This window comes from Phoenix dactylifera, chromosome 18 (assembly GCF_051530095.1).
Source record: "Phoenix dactylifera cultivar Ajwa chromosome 18, Ajwa_hap1_PhDact_Kaust_v1.1, whole genome shotgun sequence".
NCBI lineage: Eukaryota > Viridiplantae > Streptophyta > Magnoliopsida > Arecales > Arecaceae > Phoenix > Phoenix dactylifera.
The window spans coordinates 16,457,552-16,472,423 of NC_143207.1; the positions used below are offsets into that span (position 1 = coordinate 16,457,552).

Below are 14,872 nucleotides of genomic sequence, written 5' to 3' on the forward strand. Positions count from 1 at the left end.
ATCAAAAAATCACTTAAAGCAAGATCCAGATATAGAATCTGACAAAACTAAAACCCTACAGATAAGCTAGGCACAAAATAACAGGGAAATCAACCTATAACATCAAATCCGGACCCAAAATCAAGACACATATCTATAATCCAGAAAACTATCACCACATAACACCAAAATCTTGAACTATAAATCAAGAACCACGAAGTATTCAAAGAACACGAACGAAAATAGGAATTGGAGAAATTGACTAATATAACGACAAAACCTAACTAGAAATCAAGAACCATCTCGAATCTAAAAGAGAAAGCAAGAAAATACAGAAGTGGGCAAGGATCGCTTATCGTGTCTCCAGCGATGGCTCCTCCGCACCTTCTTGCCGTCGTTCTCGTCATCTACGGTGCAGATATTGATGCACGAGGACCGACCCAAAGAAGCCATGGACAAGGACGATGCCACGATCGTCACCATGCTCGTCGTCGCCACGAAGAAAGCCTAGAAAAAGGGGAGAAACGAGACCAAGAGGACCTCGAATCTAAAAGAGAAAGCAAGAAAATAGAGAAGTGGGCATGGATCGCTTATCGGGTCCCCAGCGATGGCGTCTCCGTACCTTCTCGTCGTCGTTCTCGTCATCTACGGTGCAGATATTGATGCACGAGGACCGACCCAAAGAAGCCATGGCCAAGGACGATGCCACGATCGTCACCATGCCCGTCGTCGCCACGAAGAAAGCCTAGAAAAAGGGGAGACACGAGACCACGAGGACCTCGAATCTAAAAGAGAAAGCAAGAAAATAGAGAAGTGGGCATGGATCGCTTATCGGGTCTCCAGTGATGGCGCCTTCGCACCTTCTCTCCGTCGTTCTCGTCATCTACGGTGCAGATATTGATGCAGGAGGACCGACCCAAGGAAGCCATGGACAAGGACGATGCCACGATCGTCACCATGCTCGTCGTCGCCACGAAGAAAGCCTAGAAAAAGGGGAGAAACGAGACCAAGAGGACCTCGAATCTAAAAGAGAAAGCAAGAAAATAGAGAAGTGGGCATGGATCGCTTATCGGGCCCCCAGCAATGGCGCCTCCGTACCTTCTCGCCGTCGTTCTCGTCATCGACGGTGCAGATATTGATGCACGAGTACCGACCCAAGGAAGCCATGGGCAAGGACGATGCCACAATCGTCACCACGCTCGTCGTCGCCAAGAAGACAACAAAGGGGAGAAACGAGACCAAGACCCAAGCAACGGGAGGAAGGGGCGGGGCCTCTAATTTAGGGAGGGAAATTTAATCTCCAAAAGTCGGCAATAGCTACCGACTTGGTGATAAAATTACTTATATATTGGCCATTTCGAATATTAAAATATATTTATGAGGTAATAAATATTTTAAAATAATTATACATAAGCAGAAAAATATTTCTTATTGTAAATAAATTTTGATATATACTAGTTTATTGATAAATATTAATTATTTATTAGTTTATATATTAATATATGAATTATATTATTTTTTTACAAATAATAGTCACTGTATTCTAATATATTAATAAGAATAAATAATATATTTATTGAAATTATTATGTCCATTAGTATATTAATGATTAATATATTTATTATATTGCAAGTTTTATATTAATTATAAATATAAATAATTAGTATAAGTATGTATTGATTATAATAATTAATATAAATAACTAATATCAATAGATAATTATATTATATCAATTATATGTTGTAAATATATATTATATTAATATAAATAATAAATACATATTAATATATAAATATTAATATGATAGTAATATACTATAAGTGGGGGTGTTTCTATCAAGCATTAATAATTTGAAATTATCTCCACTCAGTAATCTGGCGTGGAAAAAAAATACCACATTTTCATAGTATGGAATTTACCATTATTTTATTATCTCTCTCATCCTTTTTTCATACCAAATATGATAATGTGACATGGGATTTATATTCTGATGCTAGATTACTTCCAACCAAATGAACTCTTGGAAGAAATGAGGAAGTTATGGATGAAAATGTGTTGTTATTTGGTTTTACCTTAAGTTATGGAGAGAGATGTTTGCCTTATTTGGAATGAAAGATCCATGATTTTAAAATAAGAGAGAGAGAGAGAGAGAGAGAGAGAGAGAGAATGAGAGATCCACAATTTTAAAATAAGAGAGAGAGAGAGAGAGAGAGGGAGGGAGCAAGAATGCCGGTCCATGTTGTAGTTTTCAATATCCTTCTATAATTTCATCATAATCAAAATGTAGATAGATTTTTAAAATTTAAACATGTGTATCTTAACTTTTTATCCAAATATGAGATAGAGATGAATCTGGAATTGTCCAAAACTGGTGTGAAAGAGATAGAATGGCAAGGTACCTAGAGTAGATTGACTACACTGTTCTATCTGGTATTAAAGCAAGGTTGAAGTATAGACAAGTGGTATGCGGCTTTGTTGGTGATTTTTGTGTTTGTAGCTCGATATGGTTGAAGAGCTTCCAGTAATTTATTTTGCGGTGGTGCGAGTGTGTTGACTTTTATTTTGATAATTTAAGAGACGAATCATCATAGTTGTTGCTACTACCATCTCTCTCAACAAGTTCGATATGCTTGACCTCACTAGCGTCAATATGACTGCTTTTGCTACTATCGCTTCTCTCAATAAGTTAAACAACACTTATTATCCAATTTCAAAGTTTATTGTTGAGTCTTATTTCATAGGACAAGATTTGTGAAATATCTTGGATGAAATATAGATGATGACAACAGATACTCTCAATAATGCCCTTACAAGAAGAAAATGAAATTTGAAATCTAGAAGAATGATGTGGATTATACAAGTTTCAATTGATAAAAAAAAATATCTCTATATTCAGGTTGTAAAGGGGCCAAAGAAAGCATGAGATATTTTTGCAGTCATCTAGTTAAATTTTAGCAAGATAAAATATCACAAACCAAAATTACTTGAAGAGCAAATTATATAGTTCAATAAGTGATTGCATGTTGTTGTTATTGTTGTAACATTAGCAATGGTTGCTATGGCATTTCACGACATTGACAAGTGCAACATTGTCGGCATGAACTTCACAATAAGGAGAAGTGTTGGAAATCCATTGCATGTCCTACTTGTACTAAGATTTTATTCCTAGTTTACCTTGTTTCTTATTCTAATTCTAGCTGGAATAGTTTGTCCTTTTTGTGCTGGCTATTTTAGTTAGGTTGATCCTAGGCTTAACATATTTAAGTTTATTTTTTAGTTAGAGTAGAATATTAATGTTTTTGCTTTTTAGTATGAGATATTGATATTTTTATTTTGTAACAGGAGAGAGTGTAGTTTTATAAATTAAGGGGGGAGAGAGAGAGAGAGAGAGCTGCATGAAGAGCTAGAGAGAATTTCTTTTTGGTTAGAGAGAGAGAGAATTATTTTTGGTAAGGTAAGGCATTTTAGAGAGAAGGAAGGCTTCTTTATGAGAGGAACTGAACTTATTATTTTAGCTTTTATTTTATTTTGAATAAATTTATTTTTTTTTCCAAATTTTTTCTTCCACTATTATTTTCTTCTTGCAATTTTCTGCACATATTTTTTGAAATTCGGTGTTTGTTTTGGATCTTGAGTCGATCCATTCAATCTACTCTAGATAGTGTGCTGTTCTACAAAAGATTATCACCATGAGAAGAGTCGACTCTTCTAGATATATAAGGAGATTGCTTTGAAACCAGGGGACACTTTGGTCTTCCCTTACATGAGTAAGCTTGATGTTCATCTGATTTGTAGAAATTGGATCACTCCCCAAAACTCGAGATTAACATTCAATATTAGAAAAAAAATTGATGCTGCTGTAACATATATTTCTTTTGATTTTTTTTTATATTTTATCTTCTGATTTCTATTGATGTATTTATAATAAATCCAATTGTGGCTTTAAAAAAAAATAATTGTTACATGGGTCCCACACACAAGCAAGCTAGGTACCCACTCTGTCGTCAAAATAGGCGTCCATCATGAAGGAAGTATACGATCCTACGGGTTGTCAATGGCCAAAATAGGTTCATGCCCTCATTATACCAGCACCATGTTCCTAAGGGCTCGTTTGGTTCGCGGGAAGCATTTTCCTTCCTAGGAATATGATTCCTGGGAAACAAATTCCTAGGAAGAGGATGCCTAGGAAAGTACTTTTGGCATGTTTGGTTGACCATGGGAAAGTGACAAATTTCCAAGGTGCTTATGTTTGGTTGGCCATCCACTTTCCTAGGAAAGTTATATATAATTCCTATTATGCCCTTAATAAAAATTAGGTTTTTAATGCCTCTTTAATGCTTCTTTAATGCTGAAGGGACTTTTTGGGAAAAAGTAAAAATGGAGTGATTCCCGCCTCATGGGAAAGTAACTTTCCCATGTTTCTCATGGGAAAGACTTTCCCATGAAATGTGGAAATCACATTCCCATGGGAATACAACTTTCCCTTCTCTCTCCTTTGAAAACTCCAACCAAACAAGAGGCATCTCATTACTTTCCCGTTGACCACACTTTCCCCCCTTCTTTTCCCGCGAACCAAACGAGCCCTAAGAGAAAAAGCTGAAAGGGCCTTCATAAATGACAAGATGTGGTGATGTTATATTATTACGATGCACTAGTTTAGAATGTTGAATACCATTTGCTCTAAAAGTAAAAAAAAAAAAAAAAAAAGAGGTGTTAAGTCTCTCTTATCTTGAAATAAAACATAAGTTAGGTGGTAAATCAATCTTTATGAAAATTATGTTACTTAAGGTTATTGTAAACTATCAATTATTTTATACTATGCTATTATATAGAAATTTTGGAACCTCAAAACTCTCTGCGTCCGGATGTTTCAAGATAAACATGATCATGGTCGCAGCCATTCATCAACCATCCATCATCTTAAACCACTGATGGCTCCGATTAGCTCGATCATCTGCACAACAAATGAAATTTCATGATCACAGCCATCCATCAAGCTTCCATCATCATAAATAATTGATGGCCTCAGGTGGATCAATGATTTGCATGGCACACAAAATGCTATCCTTGTTAATAGAAAGGCTTCGGCATAAAGCACAACATATGATTTCTGCTGTATCCTTCTGCATTTTATTAGTTTAACCACTAAGATCAGGTATCGCGTATTATCACCATAAATATAATAATATCTTTGAAATTTATGAATAATTATTAAAATAGTGAGGAGCAAATGGAATAAGTCCAAGATCGGATGGATTGGTTGGGCTGAGCCGTACGAGAATTTTGCATGAATATCCTTCTAAATATCGAATTTTGTATGAATATCTTTTTAAAAATAATATTTACATGTATACCATCGTAAAACATTTGTTTTACTATTTTGTCATTTTTTATCTTTATTTTTGCATATGTACCCACATCATCTAAAAATTAACGGTTTCAAATTAAAATGATTAAAATATTTTTAATGTGTAGATATGCAAAAAAAAATATTTATAAAATGATCATGATGAAAGATAAAAAAGTAATTTCAAAATTTTATTTTATATTTAATTAAAATAAATATAGTTTTTATTAACGGTGTTAGAAAATCGTGATATTAGCTATATTTGTGCAAAAATAGTTTTTTTATGAAGGTACAAAAATAATATAAATTTTAAAAGAGTATTTATGTAATTTCTAATTTTTAGAAGGGTATTTTTGTAAATTAATCCAATGGAATAAGTCCAACACTGGATGGGTTGGTTGGGCTGAGCCGCACGAGAACGGCTCTTTTAATTTCCACCCGACCCAATTCCTCCGTCAACTAACCACTTCCTCTCCCTCTCTCTCGCCCCTCTCCCTCTCTGGATCTCTCATCCCCCAATCCGATCGGGTCTCCGGTGCCGGCGACCTCCGATCCTCGAACCCTTGGTTCTTGGCTTCGGCTCTTCTCCCCTGTGGCGACCGGATCTCGTCCTGTCGCCCGGATCTTGGGGAGTTCCATTCTCATCTTCTACACCCTTTCTCTCCTTCTCCCGAACTCTCATCCCCATCACTAACCGATTCTAGTTTCGGGCACCGGCGATTTTCGATCCACCTTGCCCCCGGACGCCTCCGACTCTTCAGTTCGGCTCATCTCCTCAAAGCCCACTGGTAGCTCTTTGAACACAGATTGATATTTTTTGCTTTTCTTGCTATTTGGTCTTGCTTCAATCTTGTTTCGTAGTTGTCGAGTATTCAATGATTCCGACTCTAGATGTTTATTTTATTTTACTTTGTCTTTCATCGGTAACGACGCTCTGAAAAGAAGACCATAATGTTAGAAACGACAATTTTTATGTTTTTGATATGATCGGCACCGAGGTTGTTCGAACACCAAGACTGAATTAGGTGGTTATGCTGGCAGCACATTTCATGCATTCTGGCATTACAAGATTATGTGGTGGGGCGGCGGTTTATGTTAATAACCAAACCAGATCATGCGCATGTTTGTGAAATGGTCCATAATTTGTTTTGAAAGTTGTATGCATGGGCGTTCAGGAAAAGCTCTAATTAGTCTTCTTCTTAGTGTGGAAATGGTCCGGTTATTCCTTTATGCTAGATATTCTATATGTTGGAATTAAATCTGAAGTTCTTGAGGTATCCTGACCAGCAAAGGAATTTTCTTCGTATTACTTGCATTAGCATGCTCGAACACTTTATATGAAGCAAAGCTGAGATCCTTATGGAAATATTGGAGAGTGCACATGGCCTACTTTTAAGTGGGACTCATGTCGAAAAAGGTTCCAGTCTTGTCCCTGTGCATAGAGCTGCTGGGATTCTTGACGATTTGCCCATATGTTGATCAAATTCGAAGAAGTTACTACTAGTTGAGGTATCATCATTGATGAAATGCCTGTTGACACGAAATGATGGGTATCTATTGAGAAAGAATATCAAATGATCAGTTGTTGTTGACCTTGCGCTTCCATGTTGGTTTCCTGGTTTTGTTCTTTGGTGCCCAAAATGTCTAATGATATGTCTTTTCAGTAAATCTTTTCTATGTAAAGAAAAAATCCTCGTTGTTATCATCATCGTCTTTATCATTATCCAAGACCTTTTTGCTGTCAAAACGTGGAAACTCTTAAGTGATGAAGCTCCATGGAAGAATTGAGCCAGTTTTATAGTCAGCTCTCAACCTAATGTCACGCCGCTAAGCTTTAATCCTGATTATCGACCAAGGTAATTTAAAGTAAGAGAGAGGGGCCTAGCATGAACATAGAAGGCCATTGGTGGACAGAAGACACTACATTATTGGTTGCAGAATGTTCATGCAGCTAGGAAACAACTGTTGAAATTCCCCTAGATTTGGAAGAGTGTAAAAAGAGGAAGGTGCTAAATTTCAATATAGGGTGTCATACATCCGTGAGACACAACTCAGAAGCCAAAGATTCTAACTGAAGCACTGTTCCATTCGTATAGGCACAATATCTATATGTCATCACATCACCTGTAACTCAGAGTACCCTGCTTTCATGCAATTAATCAGTTATGTTTGAAGCTATTGTCATACTGCTGTTTATATTAAGAATCCGTGCTGCATGAAGTTTATATTTTAATGTGCTTTTTAATTATCTTTGTGAAACTTTTTGCTTGAGTTAAATAAATATATATATATATATATATATATATATATATATATATTTCCTAAGCTTTACACGATGTTAGTAGAGTACTAGCTCCTTACCGGATCCCGATATGCATTCAGTTTATCTAACTGAACTTTTCCTGGAAACTCCCTCCCTGTGTTACTCTGACACATCACACTCAAGTTCCAGATATTGTCACAGATTTGCTTGATCAAGTGAAGTTTAATTTATAATGCATTTTTAACATTTTATTAAATGTTTTTTAATCTTATGTTCCATGTTTTGTGCATTACACTAGCTTATCCATTACCAACGATTCAGATAACAATTCTTGAGGAAACAATGTCCTGGTTCTAAGAGAAGGGCCTTTGGATGCTAAGTTTTGTGTATGACATTGTCTCTGCCTCTAGAGGGTTCTAATGTTAAGATGTCGGTTCTCTTTCTAAATTTATAATCGCAATAACAAGCAGGTATTGAAGCTCATTTACTGCAATGGCGGCCTTAAAAGCTTTTTGGAACAGCCCTGTGGGCCCCAAGACAACTCATTTCTGGGGACCTGTTGCCAATTGGGGCTTCGTTGTAGCTGTATGATTCCTGACTTCCCGTGTTGGTTATATTTTTATAGTTTCTTTCTTTATTCTCAGCATGTTTCTGTAAAGACTGGACAAAGGAAAAAAAAATTGCGGCATTGTATTAAAATGAGCACTTTTAAGTGAGAAAAAAAATGCATGACATCATCTTATTCTTTGCTCCTTGAAAAATAAATAATACTCTAAATTTAATATTTGCACATTATATTACTTTATGGACTTTTGTTTGTAGATTGTTGGTTGAGAGCTATGTAACCCTAACACTTTGGCTTACCCATCTACCAAAACCTGCCCCTTACGTGAATGTGGTGAGATACATTGGTATGAATAACAAGAAATCCTTAAAAAACAGAAGAATTTGGAACTTAGACATGTTTTCACATCCAGCTCCGGTAACCAAGTCTGTGCAGCATAGATGGGGTTATAGGCATTGTAAGCTACTGGATTGGAACATTGAATTGTTTTGAAGTTGTATTGTTTGTTGGCTATCAGATTCATACAACTAGTTTTTGCTTCCATTAGACAAAGCTATAAACTGATGGCTGTTTTTTTTCCTGACAAGTAGAGGCATAGAAGATTTGGATCTGCATTTTGTAACAATTTAAAGCTACATTGTCAGTAATTTATTCATGGTTTCTCAGAGCATATATCAAGCAATATTCAATTGTTTGAAAATTAGTTCATTTTATGGGCTAACTTTGCATTTTTGAGATGCTTATTCCTCTTACTTATGTGCCTTTTAGATTGTACACTTGCAAATTGATATGTCTGGTTATAACTTGTATCCTCCAAAGTCCTTTTAGACTATGGGTGGTAACACATTATAAACTAAACCTAAACTAGTTCAGATGAATACAAGTATCAAAGATTCAAAAGAACCGGCAATGCCATATATTAGATGCAATCATTATTTCCAAATAGATACTTTATTTGTCAATGTTGAAATAATAATGATAATTTGAGTTAGGATGGGCTGCTTTAAAGAGCAAATGGCTTCATATACTCATAACTTTTTTTTTTGGTCATTGGCTTTGCTGTAAGATTTGTGTGAAGATAATTTCTTTACAATGTCAAAACTGCCTGTATTCATATCTCACACAAGTGGTTTTCATTCTCCTTCTTCCCTTATTGTGCCCACCCCCTCCTCTTGCTACTATAGAGCCTACCTCATTGGTGGCTTCCCTGTGTAATGGGTTATCTTGACACTCCATTTTTAACCTATCTAGAAGTGTCTAACACTTTTGGACACTTGGACATGGTAGGACATGATAAGACACAATTGGATGCTCCACTTTGAGGTGTCCTACTGAAATGAACAAGGTTTCTGATGCTTGGCACTTTTTTTAGAGTGTCATGCAAGGGGCTCTTAGTTTTAAGTGCTAAACACACTTGCAATGAAGTGTCCTTAAGTTTTTCTTTCTGGATACTTAGCGAAATGTTCTTATATTTCTAATATAAAGTTATCAAGATTTTATGGATGCTTTAAGCAAAGTATCCCTATGTATTTAAAGTTATCACAGCTATATCCTATATGAACACTTTAAGCGAAATATCATTATATTTTAAATACACATATATCATGGTTGGTTATCATTTTAGGTATCTCAACAAATTTAAATGAACCTAGAAAATAAATTAACAACTTGCAAACTCATGGCTATTCCATTAATTTATTTGTTAAATAGCATATAAGTTTCTCTCTTTTGTTGCATAAGATTCAAGAGACATAAACACACTATATATATAGATACATACTAATACTTGTGTATATGCACATGCGCCCGCACACACATTATATATATTATATATTATGTCTCCTTGCCTAGATTTTTGGAGATTGCCATGTCTGACGCTTGAGGACACTTGGACACTTTGCACCATGCTGAGCGTCTAGGTAACACTGCCTATCTTCCTACATAGATAGTGTTGATGCTAGTGATCACACCGCTAAATTAACATATCCTCTTCAGTTCCTCTTTCCACTTCCTATTTTCCTTTTTCTATGGCACTAGCTAATAGAGGACACTATAGCCTAGGTTTTAAGTTTAATTGAAGTTGAACCTTAGTTTTGGATTTTGGTCAATCTCGGCAATTTCAGTTACTTTCTGTCGAAATTGACCAATTTCATTCCAGTTTTGGCCAATTTCAGTCAAAACTAGCCTTAGATGCCTTATTTAAGTATATAGGCTATATAATATATATTTTCAAAAGTTTCTCTTTTTTTTTAGTTTAAAAAGAGGAGATAGATAATAGATTTAACCTTTGAGAGGTCGAGGCCTTCGAAGAAATGCTCGCAAACAACTAGATTCAAAATATCATAAAAATAACATTTTCAAAATGAATTTAATATCTATAACTAGAGGCATATGATTAAATATTTACTTAAACACAAAAACATTAGAAATGCTCAAATTCGTTATATTTATGAGTTCTAGTTCGACTGAGTAAAATGAATTCTCAAATAACTTAAGTTCGAGAAGTCAATTACGTATACACACATAAATTTGACGTAAATGCAAATATCTAATTCAGCCTAATATTGTGGAAACTATACAATGAAGAAGCTATATCTAAAATGTTCTGGAATAATCTTCTTGATTTCTTTTGTTTTCCTATTTTTTTCTTTTTTATGAATTTTCTATAGATTTTTTGAGCGAAACTCCAAAACTTGGAGCAAAATTTTTAAAGTCACCGAAACTCCACATACCTAGCCCAAAACCATAATGGAGTTTTCAAACCCTGGCTAGAGCAATGGAAGGTTGTGGTTGGATCAAGCTCTTTTCCCTCTTCATCCATCTCTTTCATCTGAAGATCGATACCAGTAGCTGAATCACCGATCATCTGATAAAGGTCGGATCCACTTCAATTAGCCGGGAGATAACTCCGCCAAGGTGGGGAAGCTTCTCTGCAAGCAATCAAGCACTACAGGGCAGCTATAGGTAGGGGTGATGGTGTCTGTGAATAGTGGCAGTTGGTTGACTTGGGGGCAAAGAGAGACAGGTAATGGCCAGATAGTGGAATGGGAGCTTTCTTTGTGTGATGACAGTTGGTAATATGGTTGATCCGCCGAAGGGCAGAGAGTGCACTGCTAGAGCAGTGGCTCATGGGGGGAGAAGTTGTGTGAGGAGAGAGGGAGGGGCGCAAAGCTGCTGCCTGTCAGTGAGTTGGGGTAGGATCCTCAAATAGAAGATATATCTTAGACAGTGACTTAAATGACTCTGGTGATGGTACCCAAGACAATATTCAAACGATGTCTGCTGGCAGGCACTCGAGGTGGTGGATATTGGCCACAGTGGGCTGTAGCGAGTGATACCACTGGCAGTATTCGAGCACAGGGTAGAGAAAGAGAGGGGGGGAGGGAGAGAGAGAACAGAGAAGGGGTAGGGGGTGGGGAGTTCTCTGTAGGTATGTGTAGTCAGGCAACAATTGGTTGGAGTTTAATGGTGCCAATGATTGGTTGATTGTTTATAGGAGGTTGATGGATTTGTCTATTGAGAGGGGGTGAGAGAGAGAGAGAGAGAGAGAGAGAGAGAGACAAGAGAGTGGGGTGCAAACTAGATGCAAAAAGCCAGAGTGGGGGAGGGATACATTGTGGAATTAGAAACAATTCTCTTTCCTTTATTTTGTTTTCTTTTCTTATAAAATTTGAGCTGTCCAAATCTGAATCTGATGTTAAAAAATTTTGAAGTGTTTGGCCCTACATATTTACGACAATAGACCAGCCTAACTCATGATAATAATAAACTACTGGTCAAACTTTATAAATTCTTCTGCAGAAGGTAAAAACAATGAAAAAAATAACTCGTCTCTAAAAAATTTAGTTAATTGAACAAGTAATTAGTCAGTCACTAAGAGTGGAACTACATTTGCAGAAACCAAATTATAGGCTGAATATGAAAAGAGAGAAGAAAAGAAGAAAAAAATAAAAGTTTTAAGTTATTTTACTTAGAAATAAATATTTGGGAAAAAATATGCAATGAGAGCTTCCATTTGCTTGTTGTATTATGTGTATCGGGTATACATTTTTCCATGTTATATGGATGAAAAGTAACTATTATCCTCAGCAGGTCTAATGTTACTGAAACGAGTTATTTGTATTTTATAGACCTTATTTGCATCATGCGGGACATAGAAAATAGCTATAAAGAGAAAATTTTATGCTAAAATTCATTAGTCTTTTCATTTTTTGGTGCATAATTAATTTGAAGTTTGTCACCACAGTGAAGTCAGATACTTCCAATCGGCTGTTTAAAATTATCATTCTTTTGAGTTGTTCTGACAGCTGACTGTGGTGGCTCTCACTCAATGCAAGTCGGTCATATCTGCTTTTGAAATCATTCAACTTGGCTGTCAATTGTGAAGATACCCTGTAACTTTGCTGCTCATACTGTATAGTTTTTTGACTAATTCTTGATCACTGTGTACTGGTGTTCCAACCATATGTGTTCTTTCTTTTTTGTTCTTTTATGATGAAAACCTTTATCTCTTTTCTATTCATGTTCTGACCTGTTCATTATATAATTGTATAACTTGATTGGTTTGTGAAATTGTTTTTGTGGCTCTGCTTTTTCAGGGTTTGGTTGATATGCAGAAGCCTCCAGAAATGATCTCTGGCAACATGACTGCAGGTTAACTAGTTACTTGGGTTAGAAGATTATGATTTTTCATTTTTCCATTAGCTGACCTAGAGTAATTGTCAATTTGGTTTCGCAGCCATGTGTGTGTATTCAGGGCTCTTCATGAGGTTTGCATGGATGGTGCAGCCACGAAATTACCTGCTTCTAGCTTGCCATGTCTCTAACGAATCTGTTCAGCTTTATCAGCTTTCTCGTTGGGCAAAAGCCCAAGGGTAAGAACGTTGCTCTGAAGTTTTCTGAGGAATTTACTTGGCTCTGTATCTGAAAATTACTGAAAGGCCTTTACCTGGATGCTTCTTTGACCTCGTATAGATAAGTTGCTATTTTGTTTACTTTGGGAGATTGCTTAACACATTGAACCAGGGTTTTGTGGTACCCGTGGATTATTGTTTGTGTTGTTTGGTACTGCTATGACATGAATCTTGTTTAGGCTCCTGCTAACAACTCAGTATAGCAGCCTTGGGATGGTTGTAGCCTCTTACGTGGTACTTTTATTGATGGATATTTTTTGAGTTTTAAGAAACTCTGCTTGTCATCATCTTATGCTTTGTAGTTGCTTGTTAATTCATGGTTTGTTTTGCCCGGCAAGCCCATATCTTACTGCTTACTACTACATCAAACAAACATTGATATTCATAATCATGTCTGACAAAAAAAGGGTGTTAGGTGCATGACAGGCTGTTTTTTTGGTAAAAGCCTTAATTTGAAATGGTCTAAATTGGTGACCTCTTAATGTGTATCTCATATACAGTGCTACAAAATGCTTAACATTAGGTACCGACTTGATGATACATTAATCTGGTCAGGAAATAAATCAATTCACATCGTTAACTTAGTGATTTTGTGCAGGGTCAATAAATTGAAAATGTGCATTTCTCTGTTCTTGGAATGAAAATTTAAGAAAATTGCTAGTTCTTTTGTGGTCTTGTGGTCTTTGGCATTTATTCATGTTATGACTGTTTTTTAAACAGATACCTGGTTAAGAAAGAGACGGAGGTGCAAAACTAACCTCTAGGAGGTTCTTCAAAGTATTTTCTGCAACTCAGTGAGAGGATGATGTGCAACTCAAGCTTCATGTTGGTCAGCAAGCACCAGAATCTTTTATGTGAACCATTATTGCACGAGAAATTCCCCCTTAAAGTGCTATTTTATTCAGACATCATAAACATGTAATGATGTGTTTTCTTTCTTCTTGAACCTTAATGAATTACTTGTACTTCCCATTTTGAGTATGATAAGTTCCTTACCAGGGCATGTACCAAGTTGCTTGTTCATGTGGGATCCGCCTCTCTCTAGTATGATCTGAGCATCTACTAGCTCTTAGCTTATGTGAGCCACTAATTACCAGCTTTGTGTCTTCGATCCAGGATAATATCATTGGTATCATCTGCAGAGGCATATTTGGATTTCATTTCAAGCACTCAACTGAATAGGAGTTTGAGCAAATTATAAAATAATAGATCCCCTCATCATTTACTGGCATAATTATGATCTTAGCCATAATCTGGTCTCTATGACCTTTTCTCTCTTCATGGAGCCTCAGCCGGCATTCTCACCTGCGCTGCCATGTGAAGCAGCAACCTAAATTATTGTTTCATGGTTGCGTATGTTGATCTTCTGATTTAGGGATGTCGATCCACTAAGATTGATGCTATTTGGACCAGCCTTAAAAGAAACCATTACATGTAAACGGTATCTAACTTTGCAATTTTTCTCATGTCAGCAATTGCTTCCTGCGTGTGCACAGGTAAGGTGACAAGCATGAACAAAACGGATGGCTGGGGAATCATGCTTGTCTAAGGGCCATTTTAAATATGCTATGGATTATGTGATTCAAGATGACAGGAGATTTATAATGTCAGTGCCTTCAGCGACAATCCACTCCTCTTGCAGTTGACAATCCACTCTTCAGCTGGCTAATTAAAAAATGAATGGTAACTTGTTATTAGAAGGAATGATTATCATGAAATATGAATGGCATCATCGGTTGCATGAACTATGTATGTTGCACGGGACGGTGAACAAGCCAGTTGACAGCAGGTTTTTTTTGGGTAAA

At 36.3% G+C, this 14,872-nt stretch overlaps 1 protein-coding gene across 2 annotated transcripts; it reads left to right on the forward strand.

Moving 5' to 3' along the window:
* The first annotated feature begins 5,766 nt into the window (after window positions 1-5,766).
* Window positions 5,767-14,088, forward strand: LOC103703293 (mitochondrial pyruvate carrier 1). Of its 2 annotated transcripts, XM_008786101.6 has the most exons (5): window positions 5,769-6,114; window positions 8,060-8,174; window positions 12,753-12,807; window positions 12,893-13,028; window positions 13,788-14,088. In XM_008786101.6, exons 2-5 carry the CDS (start codon window positions 8,082-8,084, stop codon window positions 13,822-13,824), a joined length of 321 nt encoding a protein of 106 aa, XP_008784323.1. In that variant the 5' UTR covers window positions 5,769-6,114; window positions 8,060-8,081; the 3' UTR covers window positions 13,825-14,088. The 2 variants fall into 2 exon arrangements, with proteins under 2 accessions (XP_008784324.1, XP_008784323.1); XM_008786102.4 differs by lacking the exon at window positions 13,788-14,088 and having other exon boundaries at window positions 5,767-6,114; window positions 12,893-13,032.
* Window positions 14,089-14,872: the final 784 nt, after the last annotated feature.